The 23,033-nt window shown below is 37.1% G+C and overlaps 1 protein-coding gene across 5 annotated transcripts in view; it reads left to right on the forward strand.

The window, feature by feature from the left end:
- Nucleotides 1–21,604, forward strand: part of LOC135482245 (intersectin-1-like) — a 42,603-nt gene extending 20,999 nt beyond the window's left edge. For 3 of the 5 annotated variants that reach the window (XM_064762128.1, XM_064762123.1, XM_064762127.1), the window contains 18 exons: nt 124–245; nt 1,546–1,680; nt 2,320–2,392; nt 2,718–2,930; nt 12,222–12,319; nt 13,399–13,499; nt 13,703–13,778; nt 14,371–14,475; nt 14,776–14,874; nt 15,486–15,653; nt 15,958–16,029; nt 16,289–16,429; nt 17,416–17,537; nt 17,949–18,031; nt 18,749–18,829; nt 19,448–19,525; nt 20,045–20,218; nt 20,770–21,604. In XM_064762128.1, the coding sequence (XP_064618198.1) occupies nt 124–245; nt 1,546–1,680; nt 2,320–2,392; nt 2,718–2,930; nt 12,222–12,319; nt 13,399–13,499; nt 13,703–13,778; nt 14,371–14,475; nt 14,776–14,874; nt 15,486–15,653; nt 15,958–16,029; nt 16,289–16,429; nt 17,416–17,537; nt 17,949–18,031; nt 18,749–18,829; nt 19,448–19,525; nt 20,045–20,218; nt 20,770–20,921 (2,093 nt within the window). In that variant the 3' untranslated portion in view covers nt 20,922–21,604. The remainder of the gene's footprint in view (nt 1–123; nt 246–1,545; nt 1,681–2,319; nt 2,393–2,717; nt 2,931–12,221; nt 12,320–13,398; nt 13,500–13,702; nt 13,779–14,370; nt 14,476–14,775; nt 14,875–15,485; nt 15,654–15,957; nt 16,030–16,288; nt 16,430–17,415; nt 17,538–17,948; nt 18,032–18,748; nt 18,830–19,447; nt 19,526–20,044; nt 20,219–20,769) is intronic. The other 2 variants (XM_064762125.1, XM_064762126.1) reach the window with 2 other exon arrangements.
- Nucleotides 21,605–23,033: the final 1,429 nt, after the last annotated feature.

Here is a 23,033-nt window from a genome sequence, read left to right on the forward strand (position 1 = left end):
GCATTTTATTCGTATATATGCATCAGTCATTCAGAGTACGAATAGTTAAAATTTCCCACAAGGTTGAAATGCATAATGACCAGTTGGTTGACAAGTGTTTCTGTCCATGTTGCATTCTTGTAGAAATCGCATCTGTGATAGCAACATACACAGCAACAGGGCCAGAGCAGTTGTCCCTGAGTCCCGGTCAGCTGATCTCTGTGAGGAAGAAAAGTCCCAGTGGCTGGTGGGAGGGAGAACTACAGGTAATCAGTCTTCATGTACATCGTAGTGCTCCTGTATCCATATGTAGAGGGCTGTGATCAGGCTTAAACAAATAATACTTATTTATGTTACTGAATTAAATACAGCCATATATTTGAATTTTAAGGTGGGCTTTATTGACAGTTGGTATTGGTTGTCTAAACTAACGTAATGAACTGAATCGGCTACAACATAGATATGAATGATGTACAGTATGTAGCCCTCGGGTTATAATGTGTTACAGGACAGATCATGTGCTTCAGAATATATATGAAGGATGTACAGTATAAAACCATTAGGTGATAATGTTCTACAGGATATATATGAAGGATGTACAGTATATAATCATGGGGTAATAATGTTCTACAGGATATATATGAAGGATGTACAGTATATAACCATGGGGTAATAATGTTCTACAGAATATATACTGTATGAAGTATGTACAGTATATAACCATGGGGTAATAATGTTCTACAGGATATATATGAAGGATGTACAGTATATAACCATGGGGTAATAATGTTCTACAGAATATATACTGTATGAAGTATGTACAGTATATAACCATGGGTGAATAATGTTCTACAGGATATATTGGGTGGGCATAAAAAAATGGGCCGTACTTTGATGCTTCATTGCTCCATTATCCTTTGTTCAAACCCTTTCAAACTTTATACATTCAAATGGCATGATTTTGTTAATATATTGACCAATTTTCAAGGCCATAGCTTGAGTAGTCTGTACACAGTGTTAAAATGAAAACATAGCCTCAAAAATGCGCATTCCGGTGACCCACATTGCATCAGGTGTCATGAGTAGAGCACGCGCTGCACCTGTGTGACACACGTCAGTCAAGTGTCAGGACGGTTTTCTCTGCGGTGGACAAGGAATTGATCACCTTTTCAAGTAAAACAAGGTAGAACATCCTTTTGAATTTTGATTTTGATTTTGGTCCCATGAACATAAATCTTAAAGGATGAAATTGAAATTTGGTCTGTATACTTAGGACATAATGGCTTTTGAGTGTGTAAATTTTTAGAAGCTGACGTAAGAGGGTTTCGGAGATATTGAGTCTCAAAGTACGGCCCATTTTTTTATGCCCACCCGATATATGAAGGATGTATAGTAGGTAATCCTCAGGTAATAATGTGTTTCAGGATAGATGCTTGGATATTTGATGAATTCTTAATATTCATTATAAATCTACCTTCTGATAATGCCCACTAGTATCCATCTACATATATGTTTCTATAAAATGTACTTGTGCCAACATACATGTAACATGTTTTACTGTGGCAGGCTCGAGGACAGAAGCGGAAGATCGGCTGGTTCCCGGCTAACTATGTGAAGTTGTTAGGGTCTTCTAGTGCACGATCTACCCCTGATGCTCAACAGACACTATCTTCCTCACCCCTTACGATTGTCTCCTCACAGGTACTGCATATGGATGTACTGATACATGTAATTGTTTGTCACCAAGAGAACAGTCTGTTTGGGAGTTATTTAGGTGCTTGCCTTTCATTTGTGCAGACATATCTCTCTTTCAAACAGGGTCTTGGACAGAGAATTTGCCAGCTCTGACTGTTCACAGAAAGCTGTCCATGATACCATTTGCATGGTTTAACGTTTTTTGAAGACCACATGTAAGAAAGTTTGTCAGTAAGATCTTACGGAAAGATGAAATATTTACCCTGGGTACTCTTGTTTTCTTGAATCATAAAATGACTGCCATTGTTTGAGGGAAAAATTCAAAGCATTAAATAACAATGTTGTACGTGAAAAGGTCAGCAACCTACAGATGGGTGTGGGTTTCCCATGGGCTCTGGCTGGTTTCCTCCCACCATAACCCTAAAACACTCAATAAATAAATAAAAAATAAATTAACCCATGCAACATGTGAGAATTCTGGAAAACAATTTCAAACTCATTTGAGAAATAATTAATTTTTACATGAAAGAAGCTCTGGACCTAAGGTGGTATTTTTCTTTTTGATGATGTTGTTGTCTGTATGTTAAATGGTAGGTTTTGTGTGACTGATGGTTTCATCGAGTGTTTCTTGTCTTTCCTCAACAGGAACCAGCGAGTAGCAGCACCCCCATCTCAACCACCCCAGTACCCACTACCACCAGCCAGAACACTGATGTGGGTAAGTCTTACTAAAGTGACTGTCCGCCAGAAAAAGCAGGCTTACTTTGATATCAGTTATAAAGCAACTCACATTGTAAATTTTCAAACTTTGGTAGCATGTGCACAGATGAGGCTAATACAATATTAGCAAAAAGTCAACTGGATCAGTTTTTGGCCAAAAATCACTCACATTAAAGACAGAAAGCGGAGCAAACAGACTGGTTGGTGTAGTCAGGTGTTGAATTTTACATCACACTTTAGGATTGCTGTAGCAAGGTATCACAGTAACATTAGCATTTTGAACAGGTGGTTATTAGCTGACCATGCTCTGACTATTGTTTCAGTGGAGCAGGTAATAGCTCTGTACCCATATGAGGCTCGGAATGATGATGAGCTGACATTCCACAAAGATACAGTGATCAACGTGCTGAGTAAGGAAGATGCCAGCTGGTGGAAAGGCGAGGTGAACGGCCAAGTGGGTGTGTTCCCGATGAACTATGTCGGCCCTCTAACAGACATGGGTGAGGTGAAATCTGAAGACGCAGCCACAGAATCTTGTAAGTATCGTAAGCGGTAATGCAGACACATAGAAACAAACATATTTTGTTATCTTACTACTGTGGTGAACGTCTTGTTAATGCATCTTGGATTTAGATTTACAATTTATCATTTACCATTATTTAATATGATGGTAAAAATCCCATCCATCACTCAGGGTAAACAAACATTTAAATGGAAGCCCTTGTAAAGGTTTGGTGTATCGTGGAGTTGTTTATCACATGCAGTTAAAATATTTTTGTGTATAGAACTCTAATTTGTTTGTTACTGTGTGTAGTGTAAAATACGTAGCTAACTTGGCAGCTCAAAGTACCACAATATTTAATAGTAAAACTCACATGGTGTGCAACACCAATACCATGCATGACATTATGGCATTCTATATGTGTGCTGCATTCAGAATCACATTTAGGGTCTCAGCTCTTCCACAACCAATTATTTTGAGCTTACTAAAGCTTTTGCCTCAATCCTATGAACCAAATGAGTTGCTTATATCCCTGCTAAAATCTTCTGATTTAGATTACCTGACCCCGGCTTTAGGATGTTGGTGTAACAAAACTGTAATGTCATATCAAGCAGGAATTGATCATTTGGCATTGATAGAGCAAGTGATGATATCTTAAGTTATAACTCTTACAGGTATCATCAGGAAATTAAAACAAAAATCTTTCAGGTAAATGTCCTGAGGAAAAAGAAATATTCAAAAGTGTGATGACAATTTACATGTGTATTTTAAATGTGTTCAATTTTATATATTTTTCTCCTTTTTTTTAATGTTTTACAAATACACTTGTAAATTCCGCCGTTAAACTTTAAACATCACCCAAAAATTTTAATCATTTTCATTTGTATTTTGAGTAAAAAAGGAGGATAAAAAGATATTAAATTTTCAAAAAGAAGTCATCGTAATTTACATTTCGAATTTAAAAGCCCAATTTTGTTACACTGTGCAACCTAGTCTACCAGATCAACTGGATAAGTGGTGCGTGACTCTAATTTCCATTGTGTCTGTTTACAACAGGACAGAGTGGAGTGATGCGGGCCTCCGTGCTGTCATGTGACCTAGTACCAGCTGACCTTGCCAGCGGGGATGTTTTGGGCGGCACTCAGTAGATCTAACGTAGTCCCAGTATAGACTGGGGTAGTCAGGGCAAGCTAGGGACAGTCAGGCCTTTATTCTACCATATTTGCTATAAACTAACCTGGTAATGACCTGGTGCACCTATGGGCTGTCACTCTGTGTTGGTGATGTGCTCAGATTGGCATGTCATTCTCCCCCTTTACCTTACCTTGCTCTACGCTGAACGCTTTTCTTACCTATCTTTGTTATATGGCTACTAACACCTGTAACTTGTACTAGTAACTAACATTTGTCAACCCACTGCATTGATATTTCCCATTAAACCTGAAATAAGCTCTTTATCATGCCTGAAAGGTGTGGGAATTTGTAATCTGGAGGTATGGAAATACTCTGTCGCCCCTTAATTCCTTCCTTACCTGTCCTCCAGTATTTTTGAATAGCCTACATACTGTACTCTCTACTTACTTTGACATACCGATGGATGATGGTATCCATCACACAACAGTTGAAGAAATGCTGTGTCTTTACAGCCAGCCAAAACCTCTATACAAATTCTCACTATCTATCTGGATGCCAGATATTTGTCTTAAACTTTGGAAACTGCGTACATTGCATTTTTGCAGGAAGCAAGGTGATAAATCAATGAGGGTCATTTTGACACACCGTGTACTATATTTAAGCAATGTTCACAAGCTTTAGTAACATTTATAGTCTAAGTGCTGTTGGAGATACTTGTTGTGACAACCTGGTAGTGGTAGTGGTAGTGGTAATGTTGCTGTTGTTGTTGATGTTGTAACTCTGCTTCTAGCTGACCTCTGTCCTCTCTTCTCACAACCTTAGGGTGATGAGTTATGCCCCCTTTCCTGAGCCCCTTGCGATCAGGTCGTGCAAATATGGTAGTATGAAGTGGGTGGATGGTAATATGCTAGTGATGGTGTTAGCCCAGGACTACCACAGGCAAGTTTGTATGGTAGTTGGTCACTGGCACACGACTTAAGCCTGAAACATTTCCACTCAACAATGACTTACGTCGAAAACTAAGTAAACAGCAAGATTTTCACTTAAACTTAAGCTCTGTTTGTTGGATTCCAGCTGATTTTGTTTATACATGTCCTCTCTTGGGTACAATGCTCAAACTGGCCTTGCTGGGGTCTTTGCAACCCACACTTGCATATTACCGCCATATTTTCTAGTCAAAACTTTGCCCATGTGTTTTTAATGTTGTACCAGCAGGTAATTTACTGTTAGTGGGTATTTGTGCAGGTAAAGCATTCCTGTGAGATGTTTACACGTATCTGCAGTGCTGTAACTTGTACTCAACACTGATGCATATTGTGTTTAGATGAACTCATGTGTACAGGAAGAAGAGTATTGCCAATGGTTGCTATGGCTACTGAGTAAAACCATGATATGATGACCGTCTACTCTACATTATCTTGTGCTGTAGAAATTTATATGTAACTTTGTACCATGGCATAGCCAATTTTAGTCAGATAGTGTTTAGGTTTTTAGTCATAAGCAAAAGAGGAAGGGATAATAAATAACATGTGCATGTGATTATCAAATATAATAGATAATAGATATTGAAGACAGTAGATATATTGGCCTCTGTCATTATTACATGTATAAGTTTTGACCTTTGTACTGATGAATGTCCATTTAACCCGTCTTTAATTTTTGCGGAGAATCAAAGAGTGAAGTTTCAAATGAATGATTGATGGCACAGTTAAAGGAATTTTGCCCCATTTCATGTGATAGATATATGTACACGCATGTACACTACAAAAATATGCAAATCAAAGTATGAAATAGAAAAGGTCTCTTTGATATCACTTGGGCTAGGGTAAACAAAATATTACAGAACTGTGTAAATCCCAAAGTGTATGTATGGAATGAAATTTCATAGTGTATAATACAAGAAAAACATGTAGAACTGAAAAACATATGGATGACCATGTTTTCTTTAAACTAAGGAGAAGTAACATATACTGGAGTATATGTAAGTTTGTCTGATAACCTTCATGTTGCTTAAATTCTATTTGTTTTGCATATTTTAATGCAGGCAAACTTGGTGAAGCCTTTACCAAACTGTTTAATTTTATGATTATGAAGTTTTATAGTATACATACATACAATCCCATTGTAACAGGATATACATTTAGCATATTGACTTATCACAAACTAACAAGAAGTATACTCATAATATTTCATATTTAGCATAATATTCTCCAGTATGTGCCAATGTTAATTTCAAAATTCTCATTTATTTATGCATCAACATCTCAATTATTGGCAGTATTACAGAAGTAAATATTTTATGTTTATGCATGAGGGAACTATGAAGTTTTAGAAGCACATGAGCATTTCATTGTGAGTTGTGTTTCAATGAGTTTAGATTTTGTTAAAAGATATTAATTTCTACCCTTGAAACTAATGTAGTATAAAAATTAAATTTACTGCAGAATTACATAGAGAGGCATTATTTTATCAATTGAAAGTATCATGAAAAATATGGTTGTAACAGCTTTCACGGGCTGTTCCTTAGGTTTATACTGGACAACATTTCACAACCTAAAATAAACACTAAGAAGAAGATTGTTTCATAATTCTGAGAAGGTCACCTTCCTTGGTATACAGAATACATTTTTTACTACCTGTTGTGAGGTGGTCTGTAAATAGAATAATAATGACATTCGCAAACCTATACAGAAATAGTTGAATGTGACAGTGTTTGAAGTTGTGAAAGATATTAATCTCTGAACAAACAACATTAACATCCTTGTTAGGAAGAGTTCTTGATAATTGACTAATTACTTCCTGGTTAATTTGGGTACATTGCAGGCTTGCAGAATAGACATATTTGTTTCTGAGAACATTGAGATCCTATGTAGCAGATTTTATCAGGAAAACTGTGTGTACTGTGTTCATATATATGAACAGAAATATGTGTATATTTGTAGTAATGGAGGGTTTTGAAGAAAAGATAAACTGTGTGCTGTCAGCTGTCTGTGCAATAGACAAGCTTTGTATAATTGCAAAATTATTGGTGCATGTACAAGCAAATTCATGTACGTGATAAAATGTTGGTCCTTTTGCCTGATTTGTGAATAAAGTGAAATTTGAGTTTCACCTTTTGTTCCTGTATAAGATTTCATCTGGAGGTTTATGTGTATGAATAACTAAGTAACATCCTAGTCAGATTTGCTATGGGTTAAAAAGTGTACAGAGATAACGTGCTTCATGTGTTGATATTTTCAGGGCTTTGTTGTTTATTTGAACTGTAAAATTATTTGACTGCTGTATTCCCTGCCTTTGAATATTTTATGCAAGACCATCTTTGTTGTTATTAGTGAACTTACCCATGCACATATGTAAGATATCTCTCTTTTGGTATATTTCTCTTTTAAATATTGTTAAAGTGAGAATTCAGTCAACAGAGTGCCATGTGCTTTAATGTAAGTGAGAGAAAAACTTTCACCAGATTAGTGTGTGATACTAGCCACCCTGTAATTACGGAAGATTGGTTTATGAGATCAGAGTGTGATAAGGTACCTACAGCCTGGCTACAGAACCAGCCTTCCAGCATTAGACCTGATTTAAGGTGGAACTGTCAAGTGTATTTGGCTATGGAATTTGCTGATTTCTTCTCCCGTTAATTGTTTGTTTTCCAGTAGGCTTACATTACCATTCTATTGATATAATGACTGCAACTCCATAACACCTCACATGTTAACTACATGTAGTTGATTTTGTCTGAAATGACATTTTCTGAATGACTCAGCCAGATTCATGTTATTACGTTCTCAAGTGCTTTCCCATTTAATTTCTCAGTGAAATTTGATCTATCTTGATGAATTCTTCCTTGGAATTGAAAATGTTCACCTTCTTTGGGCATTGCCTCAATGCCATGGCTGCTCTCATAGAAAAATTACCTTATCCACACAGAAATGAAACATTTAGTGAAATTTGGGTTCAGAATGTAATTTCTTTATGGTAGAAAACACAAACAGCGCAAGTATGGTTAAATCAGTTTTTTTTTTTCACAACTACATGTACATATAACTCATGACATAGTTCATGATGCTGAGTATCATGGAACTGCGAGGAGGTCCCGAGAAGTAATTTGCTGTTTACAACTACAAAATAATACAAAAGCTATGTGCAACCTGTGATGTTTACAGGTGTTTTGGACTTCTTAGTAAAAAATTTGTGAGTGTTTAGTGTCGGCTTCCCCACAAAGACCTCTGCTTGTGAGATATTTAAATTAGACCTGAATTTACCTATGCATTTTCTTATACTTTTCATGAATATTTCAGCAGGGATTTTTAAACATTTTGTAGTCAGGGGTCACTTTTCATGAAACTGTATTCCAAATTTTAATGACCCCATTTTTTTTTTCACATTGGCTTTTAGGAATACACAAAAGAACAAGTCAGAGGTTTATGAATGTGGCCTAATATGTGTTGAATATGGATTGAAATGAAATTATAAACAGTATGAATTTATTACGTAAATGACAATTGTTATTTAAATATATCAGAAGTAAGTTACATGTGTAACTACCTGTCACATGCAATGAAAACTGCATTTCATTTATATACTTGCAGTAAAGTACTAGCATAATGCATTCATGCGCTGGGCACTGACCTGCGGACATCAATAGTTGTATCTTCTCTGTATACAGAAAATAAACTTTGTTGCCTCTGGAAAGGTTGAATGTAGATACATGTAGGTGCCCTGGATACATGTATATGATAATGGGCACCAGAGAGGTAGCCATACATCATTGTCATGTGGATTTGTGTACAAGTAAGTTTATGGCATAGTACACTAAATGTGTTCAGCATTTAGTCATCATCTAGTCGTAATTAGATGTGTTTTATATAATGACTGTTGTGAAGCTGTTGTCATGTGTCTAGATGATACTCTTTAGTGACATGTACATGTAGTTATAAGCCATAGCTCAAATGCAACCTCAGTGTGGTCTGTATATTAGGATAATTAAACCAGATCTGTAGGCAGATGATGTGGGGGGTGGGTGGGTGGACTGGCTGAAGCTGTCATCTGTGTACGTGTAGATTCAGAACTAACCACTGGCTTAGTCCTGACCCGCATACAGATGCGCTCACTCACAGTATAGTTAAAATCACCTCTTGTGGAACAAAACAGTAATAAGGATTACTGTGACGCCTTGGATTTTACATTTAGTCCATGCTCAGCCATGGCCACCCAGATCTCAGAAAGATTCCTATAGTATGGAAGCCCAAGGAGGTATCAGTATTGTGTTTGCTCCATTCATTGTAACAGCTGTAGCCCAGGTGGCAGAAGCCGTATTATTTGTACCTGTCTGGTGCAGTGATATTTGATGTGCATGTGTATGTAGACAAGGATGATTGTGCAGTGAAGTGCTGCAAGCTAAATAGGGGGTTGTTTTCCTGAACAGCGCAGAATGTAAACTAGCATGTTGCTGCAATGATATTCCTGTAGATTTCTGTAGAAACCAGGATTTATCTTGAATTTTCAAACATCTGTGCATCAGATTGCATTTCTTAGCCCATGAATGAATAGATTAGATTAGCTGAAAACATCACTGCCGTAGTAGATTTCCAGTGTTAAAGGTAAATGAGGCAAGGTGCATGTGCATATGAACCAAGGATCATTTACGCCAAGCTCCAGGGCCATACAGTTCCAAGTAAAGGCACTTAAACCTTTCCTAGAATTGCTCCTTGCTATTACTGTAAGCATACTCACTGAGACTGATAAAGTTGTACTTTTTGTGAAGCCCTGAAACTGGGCAATCCAACCAATGTAGTTTTGTCTCCAAAATCAAGTTAAAAATGTGCATAAGTATATTTTGTCCTGTTATTGAAGGAATTCTAGGATTCCTGAAAATTCGAACACAGTGTGATCACAACCATGACAACACGTTAGTCCTTTCAGTGGATGTAGGGAGGCATTATGATAGTGGACCAGGATGTCAGTAGAGTTTATAGGATGTGGCCTGAACTATTAGGGCTGACTTAAACGTACACTAACATACATTGTATGTAGGAGTGTACCGTCCCACAAGTGTGTTGCCACTTAAGTATAATGAGAAGACTCATCATTCTGGTAGTATAGTACATTGATTGAACTGGAAATTCATAATTACCTTGGAAATGCTAGTTAAACAGGAGTGGCGTCAAAGGATCTTTCATAACAGAAGTACAGGTAATCAGATACTGTTCAGTCAGGTTTTCATTCAGTGATATCTTAATATGAAGTATAGCGTAGTAGCGTAGTACTGGTTTAATTTAACCTGATTAATAGTTTGTGTCAATTAATTCCGTTAATCCAAATTATAGGTGAGGAATACTGAAGGTAGTGCATGTGTTGAGCATTCTTAACACATGGATCATGCACACTGTCATTTTGGTGCGCCACAATCTGCTTCTTATAACATATCTGAAAAACAGAGCAAAAAGTCGCTATTATAAGATATGTTCCAAGTAACTGGCAGTGTCTGACCACTCATGTAATGAAATGTAGTTTTATCTCTAGCAACATGTACTGTGCACAGAAGGATTTATAGGTGTTTCACTCTGGGATATTATAGACTACATTGATTGTAACTGCAGTACCTTAGCAGGTTTCAGCCAAATTGTTCCAAATACAGGACAATACATCCCTACTGTATACTAAGATATGATTCCGTAAACTGGCAATTTCTTCCTGCACATAAAATGAAATGCGATTTTTTCCCTAGAAAAGTGCACTGTGCGCAGGTTGACTTGTAGGTGTTTCCTTCTGGGTTCTGCTCCACTACAAGCTATCGTAGGCATAAGTTGATTGTAACCACCATAGATACATGTGTCGTTTACATGTGTCATGTTATACTAATTATAACCTACTTAGCATATGATAGCTTTCAGGAGCAGGACCCTGGATGTTCTCCAGTACAAACTGTGTATGGTATCTGCAGTATAGCCTTACCCAGCAGAACTCCTCTATGTATAGTTGTCAGCTTTCCTCGGCTGTATTTTAGCTGTATTATTTGTTAACCCTATATACTCAACTTTTTTAAGTTGCTAAGCAATAAATATATAACACTCAAAATACACCTGCCTTGTATTGTTTTGTTTTGCCGAGACTGCTTTTGTCTCAATTACAAAGCTCTTCTCCTGTATCCCAGCAAACAGATTTGAGTTTAGATAGTGTGTTTGAAAGTTTGTGCATGCCATCTAAAATTTCAATTTTGAAAACTCCGCCAGGTTCAAGGAGAATTTGTGGACAAAAGTCTTCATTGGCTCCAACAGACTTTTTTAGTCTATAATTTCTCCATTGTCATGTTATGATACATGTATTTCAGTATTTCTAGTCATTTGTTTGGCTTTCTGGCCTGTCTTCAAGTCTCCTGCTTCAAGGGTCCATGGTTTTGATGAGTTGAGCAAGTTTCCTTTTTTGCTAATCATGGTAGGAAGTCATGATGTTTTACAGTGGGGTAATAAGCTGCGTTTCTAAAAAATGATGAAATGGACATGTGCCCTTGTACTCTTGAATAAACAGAAACACTGTATCTTGTATGCATTCCTCTTGTGAGAAAAACTGCATATACAATGAAAATCTGGAACACTGTCTGGAATATATTGCACACTTGACATGCAAGGAATGTCGTACATTTGTGTACAGTGCATACTCTATGATATAGGATCATTCCTGATTGGCTAGTGTGAGTGATAGGCTTGTCCAGGCTATGCATTGCCTAAGTTGAAGTTTAGGCATGACATTTATTCAAGTGTGACCCAGGCTATTGGAATTACCAGTATAAACCCACGATATCCTATCTGCACACCAATCAGTGTTGATTTTGCATGGTTTTGATGATATATTTTGTTCCCATTTATCCATTTTGAATGTCAAGTGCATATACACATTTCAAGGCACTTTCTTTACAAATAAGTTCTCATCATGAAGGACTACGTGTTGTTCGAGAAAGCGATTATGGGCAAAATTGAATATAAATAGCATGGAAACATATAGGCCTGTATCTTGCGGTATGCATTTTCATGGTAGTTACAATCGACTTAGCCTACAGCCACTTTGTGGAACAGGTCCCTGATACAGAACGTGCAGACCATAGCACACAAATACTTTTCAGTGTTAAGAAACAGAAAACTTTAACCCAGTAGAATGGGATTCATTTTGTCTCTGTCTGTCTTTCTTCCCTAAGGGAGGGATCATCCCAAGAACACTGAACGGCAGAGACTGATAGCTGAGCTGATATCTACAGAAGAGACTTACATGGAAGATCTCTCCACAGTGGTTGATGTAAGTTCAACACTATCAAGGACTGACTGATTCATTGATATGTAAGATCCCAGAATTGCACCCTTATCCAAGAATTATTTGTTCATACGGCTAGGAGAAGTTTACTAAGAAGAAAGTGAAACTGTTGTGAATTGTAACATTTTATGTGTTTGTCTAAACAAGGCAAATGTTCTGTTTTCTCAGTCATGGGAATAAAAGAGTATCTACACGAGGACTACAACAGAATTGTAGTTACTTCAAAACAATTCAACAGTCAAAATAAACTGTGGATTAGCATTTCTGGGAACATACACTCATCTTTGTTGTTGTTAATAGGAAGAGCCCTAAATGACCCCAAGTTTTGCCCACAAAAAGCATTTTAGAGGCAAATAAATGCCATAAAATATCATTTTTGGTACTGAAACATACAATTTTCCATTAGGATATCATAATACCTTCCAAACTAGCCTTAAAGCACTTGCCTAGAATCATCAGAGGTCTCAGAATATAGTGAAGTGACCAAATTTTAGGTCATTTAGGGTAGTTTGTTTACACTGTTGACACGCATGTGTCTACACTTATTTTTGTAAATGGACATCAGGTTTCCTCCACCCATTAACCTGACAAGGGAACAATTCAGCAGTCAAAATAAACTGTGGATTAGCATTTCTTGGAACATAAACTCGTTGTTTTTAAGGGAAAGTAGTTTGCTTATACTGTGTACATGCACTTGTGTACACTCTCCTGTATAAAGTAAACATCGGGCTTCCTCCACCTATAAAGACAAGGGACCAGGGGCAGATTCCTCAAAGCCATTTTTGACAAGTCAAAATTGGAAATGAGACCTTGAAGAAATTTTGTCCACGTCATCAATATGATCTTAAGACAAATGTGTCCAAAGTTCAAATGCCACTACCAAAAACTAAGCCTTGTGAAGAGGTTTGAAATTTTGACTTAGGTCGGAATTGGCTTTGTGGAATGGGCCCCAGTTCTTGAGCTCAGCAGTTAATATTAATCAAATGAATAAGTGAACTAAATTATATGACTGAATCAATAGTTTTTCTGATTTTAATCTATTCCTTAATCTGTGTTTATCTCAGGTATTTTATCGGCCTCTGTCGTCTGTTCTAACGGCTGAAGAACTACAGGCTATCTTTGTCAACTGGAAGGACCTAATTATGTGCAATACAAAACTTATAAAGTAAGTCCTTTAAGCCACTGGGGCAAAATAGTAAGTTATTCCGTTGTTCAATTACTATCAGACTACCACTTGCCAGGTTCAGCAATGTTAAAATTAACTCTGGATTTACTCTCACTGAAGAAGAGGTTGTAATCTTGTGTTGATAAAATGACAAGTAACTTGCAGTCTATTTAAGAAGATTTTTCTTATGAAATTATTTTCAGGGCAATGCGGGTCAGGAAGAAAATGTGTGGCGACCCACATAACATTCAGATGATAGGAGACATTTTATGTGAAAATGTAAGTCTGATTCAGATGTATTTTGTGTTTGGTTACATCAGGATGTTTTGAAGAACACTCAGGATAAAGAACCTGAGAAAGTATGTTACTCTTTTGAAGAGCAGGCATTGTGGGCTAAGCGGACTAATTTATAACTTGTAATTAAAGTTTCCTAGTCTATTTAAAGATGAAGATGCCCATGGTTGAACCCAGTTATCCCAGTTTGTGGCCCTACGTCTGTCATCGTCTGGGTTGTCAGGTACACATGTAGGCCTACTTGGAGAAGGGAAGTGGTCACTTATAGTATAAAGATATCCATTTTGCTCTACCCATAAACCTCATGTTTATCTTTAAGTAACAAAAAAAAGGAATATAAAGTGAAAAAATGGTGAATTTTGTTAACACAATAAATAAATGTTTATGTATATCTAATCCACGTAAATAATATGCGTACTGGTAGCTGAAAAACTGCCAGTAGATTCAGTGATTTGTAGCTTGTTTGTATCTGAGCCATTAATATCACTCCTTTCAATTTCTGTGTTGGGAGTGAGATCAGAGTTAATATATCTGATAGGAAAAAAATCATATCATATGTCTTTTTTTCCTCTTACAGCTTCCACACATGACAACTTATATACGTTTTTGTAGTGTACAGTTGAATGCAGCTGCTCTCTTACAGCATAAAAGTCAAGATCCAGAATTTAAAGAGGCACACAGGGTAAGGCTTTTAGTAAAGAGGCATGATAATGATTTTACTCAACATTACATGTATCAAAATTTTATCTATGTGGTGACAAGGGGCTGCATTTGCCATCATTTATATTTTACAGGTTGTAAAGTGGTACATTTTGGCTGTGATAATGTTACACTTCTAGTTCACATGTGACATTTGTTTCACATGGGCAAAGAAATATTTAAAGTTTTCATAGTGGTTTTGATGAACACATTTTAGAAATTTTCTGACACTGTTTAAAGTTTGTATGTGTCCAATAATGTGACAAATGAATGTCTTTTGCAGCAATGCATACAGGACAGTCGGACAAAGAGTATGCCGCTCAGTAGCTTCCTGTTAAAGCCCATGCAGAGGATCACGCGCTACCGGCTGCTGATTCAGAAAGTAAGAGTAGTACATGTAGATAGTCATCTGGTTCAAAGTCGGGAGACCCGGTGTCAAATCCTTGTCAATTGAAATATCCTTGAGTTTGGCATAAAAAATCAATCAAATATATCAAGCCCAGGTCAGGTACTAACAAAGACTTACAAAATTGTACTTTTTGCTTCCTTGTTTAGCGTTCAGAACTGGGAGGCTAGAGCAACTGCAAGGAAATGGGATTGGTTGGCTCAGTGTCAGTAAATTTGGTGTCAATGGCTGGGTGGGATGTCATGTCTGGTGTCTTCAGCGTGTTACTTCAGTGCTGGCAGTACTTTGGCGGCATGGACTTGCCCTGCCACAAGAAGACACAGTATATGTACACATACACCTAATAACTCTCCTTGTCATATGACAGAAAAATTATTTTGACATTCAACCCCAAGCTTTCATTCATTCACCTCCTGCCTGGTTTCCTCCCACCATAATGCTGGTTGGGGTTGTATGAGTGAAGTATCGTTGAGTATAGCATATATATATATATATATGACTGTGTCATAATTAACACATAATTAAGTTACGTGCAAAAATAGTATATGATTCTGCAGGTCATCTTTTTGCTTTTTTTTTTCTTGTAGATTTTAGATGCGACCCCAGAATCTCATCCTGATCATCAGAACATTGTGGATGCCCTATCTAAGGCTGAGGAGCTGTGTAACCAAGTGAATGAGGGGGTGAGGGAGAGAGATAACTCTGATAAGCTGGAGTGGATACAACAACATGTCCAGTGTGATGGGCTGGCAGAGGTAAGGGGTACCCTGCTACTACATGTAATACTGTAAATTCTTACAGTTAATGTAAATTTCTGATATAAAACTTTTTCAAGCATATATTTTTTTAAGAACTGCAAATATTTAAAATCATGTGCATACTTTAATGCTATCCAGAATAATTATGAATAGCATTTAAAACTCTAATTAGATATCCAAATAAGAAGAAAAAAAATCAAAGAAGACAAATTGGAAAGTTTTGAATACAATTTTATTGTGTAATGACTTGCGATTTTACATACATCTTAATTATGTGTTTGTTATTATTTTTGATTTACAGAAAATAGTTTTTAATTCAGTAACAAATTGCTTAGGACCAAGGAAATTTATATATTCTGGGACTTTGTATAAGGTTTGTACATTGTTTTTTTGGTAAATTGGCTTCTTTGCTTTTAGGCTTGACCTCATAATGTACATGTACATTGCCAGTGTTTTCATGTTGATTGCATTCATTGAAGTACAGAAACTTAGCAAAGTGATTGAAAGATTTGATAAGAATAAAGCCTTATTTACGTTATCCAAATAATAATTCTAAATTCTAAACAGAGTATTGTTTTATGAAGATGTTGTAAAATGTCAGCAGTGGTTAATTCATTAATTTTACTTTGCAGGTTAAAAGTAACAAGGAATTAGTAGCATTCCTGTTTAATGACTTTTTGATACTGACTCAGCCCATTCGCCCACTGGGAAGTGTAGTCAAGGTGTTCAGTTTCGATCCCAAGGGGACAACACAATACCGAATGTACAGAACAGTGAGTATGACATAAAGATTTCTTCATTCATTTCAGCATAGGGCAAAGATTGGGGGTTTACTCTGGGCATTCTGATTTCTTACACATATAAACCTGATTGCTGTCCTGGGCCCAGTTGTTTGAAAGTATATTAGCGAATAGTGGTATTAAGTTGTATTTTATATGTAAGATTTTAGCCAAACTCGGCGGTCAGTGCAGTTCCCCAAAGACAAAGTATAACAGCAGCAGTTTTAGTTCATATTTAATGTACTGGTACATAATCTCTGTTAGGCTGAGTACAAAATTGAAGACTTGGTTTACAGTTAATTCTGGTATGAAGTTTTAAACCAGTTTTGAACAATGGGGCCCTGTATAAAGAGAGGGAAAAAAAAAGAGTGTAGCATTAAACAACAATCATTCAGTCATTCATTTCACATCTGACACCAGGATCATACAATGTGGCAAGAACAAAACTGTAACGACCCATAGATACATGTATCAATTTTCTTCAGTATCTGATGTAACTTTATTATCTGGCAAACACAGTTGTGTATTTAGGTATGTAGTTCAACTTCTAGTACTGGGAAATGGTGTTCTTCAAGATGAACCAAAATGCTACAGTATTTCCTTGTTTAGAGGATACAGCACAATGGCTGGAAATTGCTGAAAATCCCAACACGTACCAATAAGGCTGGATGTCTGAATCCACCTACTGTACATATAGCTCATGGCTTGTGTGGCATTTTTGGTATTTATTTATTTATTTGATTATTGTTTGAGGCCAGGCAACTTTAGTATCATGATTTCCCATATGATTTGTCCGGTCTCTATTCCACTTTTAAGAATGACAATACATTCATCAGAAAATAGAATAAGTAATCCTTTAATACTGTAAGCTTTGTTCAGTCAGTTTGTGAGTACAGAATCAGGGCTGATTTCTATGCTGTTTGTCTAGTCCATACATCTACATTGTGTCTACACCAACTTCTGTGTTTATATTTTGACAGCCTATCTTTTTGAATGAGGTGATAGTGAGACGGCCTCCTGAGACGGAGGCAGACCCCTGTGTGTTCCAGATATCTCATATAGACAGGGTTTACAGTCTCAAGGCTGTCAGCGCTGTGGAAAAGTGAGTACCTGGCAGTTATGTTTTTATCTGTGTGTAATCATTCTTGAGTTTGAAGCTTTTTAGAGTGTGTCATCAAGAGAAGACTGCTTAATACATGTGTCGTGGTTATTGAAGAGCCATTACCCACTAAGCAATTGTGTACATGCATGCATTATTTTGTGTTGCTCATAGTTTGGGGTAAGGGCCTTTGCTGGCTCAGTAGATGCTCTCATTGGTTTGTTTGCATCGACAGTCTTATGCAGTCTTACTTCAGGAGGTTTGTCAGGTTCCTCATTGAAGGAATGTGATTTCCACTGAGCTCACATCATCTTGACTTTTAGCTGTCTTTTAAGAGAAATATTCTGGGGAGTAGCGTTATATTCCAGTTGAAGAAAGAAGTCTTTTATCAGCGTCATTGTTGATGTGTTACAGAGAGAACTGGATGAAGCACATAGATGCTGCATCAAGGTCTTATCTAGACACTGAGAGGAAGAAGAGAGAAAGGGCACATTCCAGTAAGTTCCTGTTTTATTATGAACAAAGATAAAAAATGTTCTCCTCTCAATAACTTGTTTTGCTACTTCAATACATATTGAATTAAATTTGCATCTATTATCATGCTGAAACAAATTTCAATAATATGTACACATATTTTGATTATTTAAGTATCTTCAGTTGAGAAAAGTCCTTAACATATGAACATTATTTCAGGTTAGCGCCTCTTACGTATTTTCTTTTTTGAATAATATCAAGTAATATCAATCAAATATGTAGTCAACATGGCTATTTTTCTTCAGTAGGGAGATTTTAATATTGTATTACTAAATTACCAAGTTTTTTTGTTTTAGGACGTCTGGAAACTCTAGACACCTGACACTGTCTCCCTTTCCTACCCTAATCCTACCTGAATGACTCTCTTCTTTTTAGTCTTACCTGTTATTCATTTTCCCGTTTTGTATTAAAAGTTTTGTACCGTTTAGCAAAGGCCAAGTAATAGGAATTTCAGCACAGGAAATGGGTGGAGTGCTAAAAGTGATAGTCATTAATAAACCATGCGCAATAGAAAGGTAAGATCATAGAGACGGATCATAAGATGTAGGCTTTCAACAATCTAAAGGTATTATCAGTATAATTACTGGTAGGTTTTTCTCTGTTGTTTCCAATGTGACGTGTTTGTCTATTTCTGCCAATGTGAGTCTCTCTTACTGTTTTTCCATGTGTTTTTGCTGCAGCACAAAAACGTTCGTTTGTCGTAGGCAGGCTTCTGGTTATAATTCTAGAGGGTGTTAACTTGGCCTCCTCTCATGGCAATGGTAAGACAGGCATCTGATCGGTGCATGAGAACTGTGCCCTGGGCCATTTGTTGTGTCATTAACCAATCAGACGACAGCATGACAACTGCTATACTGACTCTGTTGTCTGCATACATGTATATTTGGGTAGTTGTTAGTTCTATTAACACAACTGACATGAACGATATCAACTACAAGGAACAAAAATCTGAGCTCCAGTCAGGACAGCATGCTGAAGCCTGTTGTCTCCAGGAAGAAACTACTAGTTGGCAAACATCATCAATAACATAACAAACCTTATTAACAGTTCCTCGGGAGACAGGCATGCTGTTGCTGTTGAATGGTGTCTACCCTGGCTGATTTTACCTTTTCCTTTCATCTCCTCTCAGGCTTTACCGTGTTGTTGTTGTTCCTTGCACACTATGTCGTCTTTCATGAACATCTTTTTTCTGTTACATTTTCTGTTGTGCTGTTACTTGGGTCCACTCTGTTCTTGCCCCCTGCACCCCAGCCCACCCCCCTACCCCACTCCTGGTTAGGTTAACCACATTCCCGGGTCAGACTCCAACCTCCTGCATGACTGGCTGATTGTGTTATGTTTTTTCTTTGATTGATGCATGTACTGTTTTTCCCTCCCAGTGAGGAGAACAGCGGGTGTTGGCCGTCTGCTGGTTGTTATCCAGGAAGGCTCAGATCTCAAAAAAAGTGACGAAAATGGTAGGATAAAGGCTGCATGCTTTACTCATTAACCCTCATGTCCATTGAAATGTGTCTCCGTAACTTTAATGTTTTGTTCTGCTTTACACATTTTCATATTTTGCTACTTTTTTTATTTTAGTTCTAAGTGTATATATAAATCTAACATTACTTCATGTTGTCTGCATTGATAATGTAAGTTTGTTGTATTGTGTGTAACGATTGTTAGAAGTAACTGTTACTGTCTTACATGTGCATGTTCATGTATGTGTCATGGCAAAGACTTATTATTTTCATTATGCTTTCACTTTCGTATTTTAACTTGTGACCACCAACATTCTATTCTCAGTTTATTTCTCTTTTATCTATATTCTGCAATTGTTCGCTAAATTAATTCTAAATTTTTAAAAGTTTGCAGTACATTGATATTACATTTTCATAAAAAAAAAAACGTGAACTGTTGGTTGTACCTTGTTTGTACCCTGGACTGAGTGTAATTAGCAGGTGTAATAGCAGTGTTACCTGTGTGTTTGATGGCAGGTAAGAGTGACCCTTACTGTGAGGTGAATATGGGGTCACAGGAACACAAGACCAAGGTCATCAACGGCACCCTCAACCCCAAGTGGAACACCTCCATGCAGTTCACAATCAAGGATCTACAACAGGATGTATTGTGCATAACAGTCTATGATAGAGACCTCTTCTCGCCAAATGGTAGGTGGTAATTTTTAGTGGGGTGACCAATTTAAAAGTTTTATTTTAGGTCATAGATTAAGTTTTCAGTTTAAAAATTTCTTGTGTTAAAAGTCAAATCGCTGTGTTAAAATCAAAATGCTGAGTAGAAAGTTAAAATGCTGTACGAAATGTTCTGGCCTCATATTTTATTTCATTGCTAATACAGCATCAAACATATCTTTGTGATCAAGGTGAAAGTACTGAAATTAGCATCAGTAAAGTGCATAATTTTAGAAAATTGCAGGATGATGAAGTTTCACTGCACTCAAAAAAAAAGAGAGAGAGAGAAAAGGGAACAACAGTAATTTGAATGAATAAATGAATGATTATGGCTTAAGGCCAAGTGGGCAATATTCCAGCCATATCATGGCGAAATGCTATTTGATACACAGTGTATATGCATTTAACGAAGTAACGTCATCATCAGAGTGACTACTGCCAAATTCTGTGTTCTTTGTTGATCAGAATGTACTGAATTAAACTTATGTTTCATTGAACATGCATAAGTGTCTTCTGACTTTGCGTTTCAGATTTCCTTGGACGTACAGAGGTGAGGTTATCAGACATCATGTCAGACATGCAGAGAAAGAAAGGCCCATTGACAAGACGCTTAGTTCTCCATGAAGTGGACAGAGGGGAGGTTGTGGTCAAGCTGGACCTTCAGCTGTATGATGGACACTGACCACTTGACTGCAATGGTCCTCACCCAAACCAGGCTTCCCTCACCCGCTTACAGTGATATCATCCCACATGTTAACTTATTGACTGAGCACATTCCTTCCAGAATTACCTGGAGAACGAGTCATTGTAGAGGTATATGGCACTTCCAGTATGTTGAGAAAGCTTGTTAGTGCAGTGTTACTGTGTTACTGGTGCAATGAGCACTTATTTCGACATCACAACGTGGATTAAAAAGTAAAGACTTGTATGGCAGTCTCTCAACAGATGTGTTCATGGTGGAGCAGATTCTTAAATTCATTGACTGATGATGGGACGTGATGTTTCACAACCGTTTTAATGGCTAAACAGCCTGAAAGTTTATTAACTAAGAAGACATGGCCATAGACATCAGAGATGCTCTCAAGACAATGTGCAGATGATTGATTATATTGTGACGTGCGACATGTAATTGTAACATTGGAAACTTGAAGAATGTTGGTCAGGTCTGTGTGGGGAGAGGCTGTTAAGACAAATGATGTGTGTTTGTATATACATGTAATGCGTATTAGCACAGGGGCCTCTTTTATGCAGCAGTTGCATCATGTGCCGTCGTAAAAGTCCATAACAGCATGTGTTGAAGAGAATTGTTAGCATGGTACATGCACTTGACATTTGTAATATGCGTCATGCGAGTGGCATGGTGAGAGGGGCTATCATGTCTGTAATGATGAAGAAGCAATCTGAAAGATTTTTGTGCACAGTGAAAGAAGATGACTTTGTAAATAGTGCACCTGGTGCAGAATCTTTCGGCAGTTTCTGCTACAGTGAATGAACTGCCATTGTCTGACAAAACAGCGTATTAGGAAAGTAGGACTTTTGTACATTTTTGAAGGATTAGTAGTGAACTAGGCACAGTGCAAAAATTTTATCTGTGTTCAGTCAGTCAAAACCAGTCTTTCAAATTTGCAGTCGCCATGCTTATATAAAGATTAATAAGTGTTGTTTCTTGCAGTATGCTGTAGTCTTGTAGAATTTATTTCAGGGTGGCTGCAGTTTTAACCCATGTACAAAATTATCACACATATACAGTGTACTATACTCCACAGATATATTTAAGAGACATGACCTTGTGACCTTGTATGTTCTGACCATATGGTATAGTGTAGGTAGCACTTAGATGCTTGCAGGAATCTAGGTAAAAGTGCTGTGTGTAGCACACTGAAACAGAATCTAAAGTTCTGTATATTATTATGCTTATGTGGCCCCATTTCATTTGTACAGCCAGAGTACTTACATGTACAAGATACAACTATTGAGATGTTTACAACTTAACAGAGACATTTGAAGACACTTCAGAACTTATCCCACATAAAACATTATATACCTATAGGAGACACATTTCACATACCGTCATTAGAAGCTTGACTTGTCCTTTTGTCTGGACAAACATTCCCATACATCTGTGTGTCCACTTTTAGCACCTTTTTTTCTCCTGAATGGCACAGACCCACCTTTATAGCTGCTGAACACAAAATCAACAAGCCATTCAGTGAGATTATAGTTTATACTGGATTTTCAGTGTTGAATCTAGTCACCATGGCAACCATGACCAATACATATGCATGTATTTATGACCATGTCAGTGAATGCATTCTCTTCTAAGTTCTGTCCTGGAATCTAGACAATCCTGTGAGAAAACTTTCTGATTATTTAGCAAGTGCTACTTTGCTTGCTGCTTACTGTAGTAAGACTGTCTTACTACTAAAGACTGTTGCAGACTTACATGTAAGCTAGGATGTGCACTGCTCTCCAGAAATAAGTGTGAGATACCCAAATAGCTTGACCTGAAACGCATAACTACTTAAGCAACTTGGACATTGAGCTGTTTTGGTCTGGAACCTTATAAATGCTTGACAAGTGTATCTTTCAGATTTCATTTTCTGTAAACTGATTCCAGAAGCAATGTAGATATTGTAAAGTTTCAATCGTTGTGTGGTAATCTTTTTTTCTGCTAACCTTTTGTGCTTTTTAAATGGTGGTTATTTGTCACAGTTCAGAGAGATGTCTGGACTTTTAGAAGTGTATTGCCATATGAAGATAATCTGGCATGCCAGTTTCCTTGTATAATCCAGAT

This window comes from Liolophura sinensis, chromosome 1 (genome assembly GCF_032854445.1).
Source record: "Liolophura sinensis isolate JHLJ2023 chromosome 1, CUHK_Ljap_v2, whole genome shotgun sequence".
In the NCBI taxonomy this organism is placed as follows: Eukaryota; Metazoa; Mollusca; class Polyplacophora; order Chitonida; family Chitonidae; genus Liolophura; species Liolophura sinensis.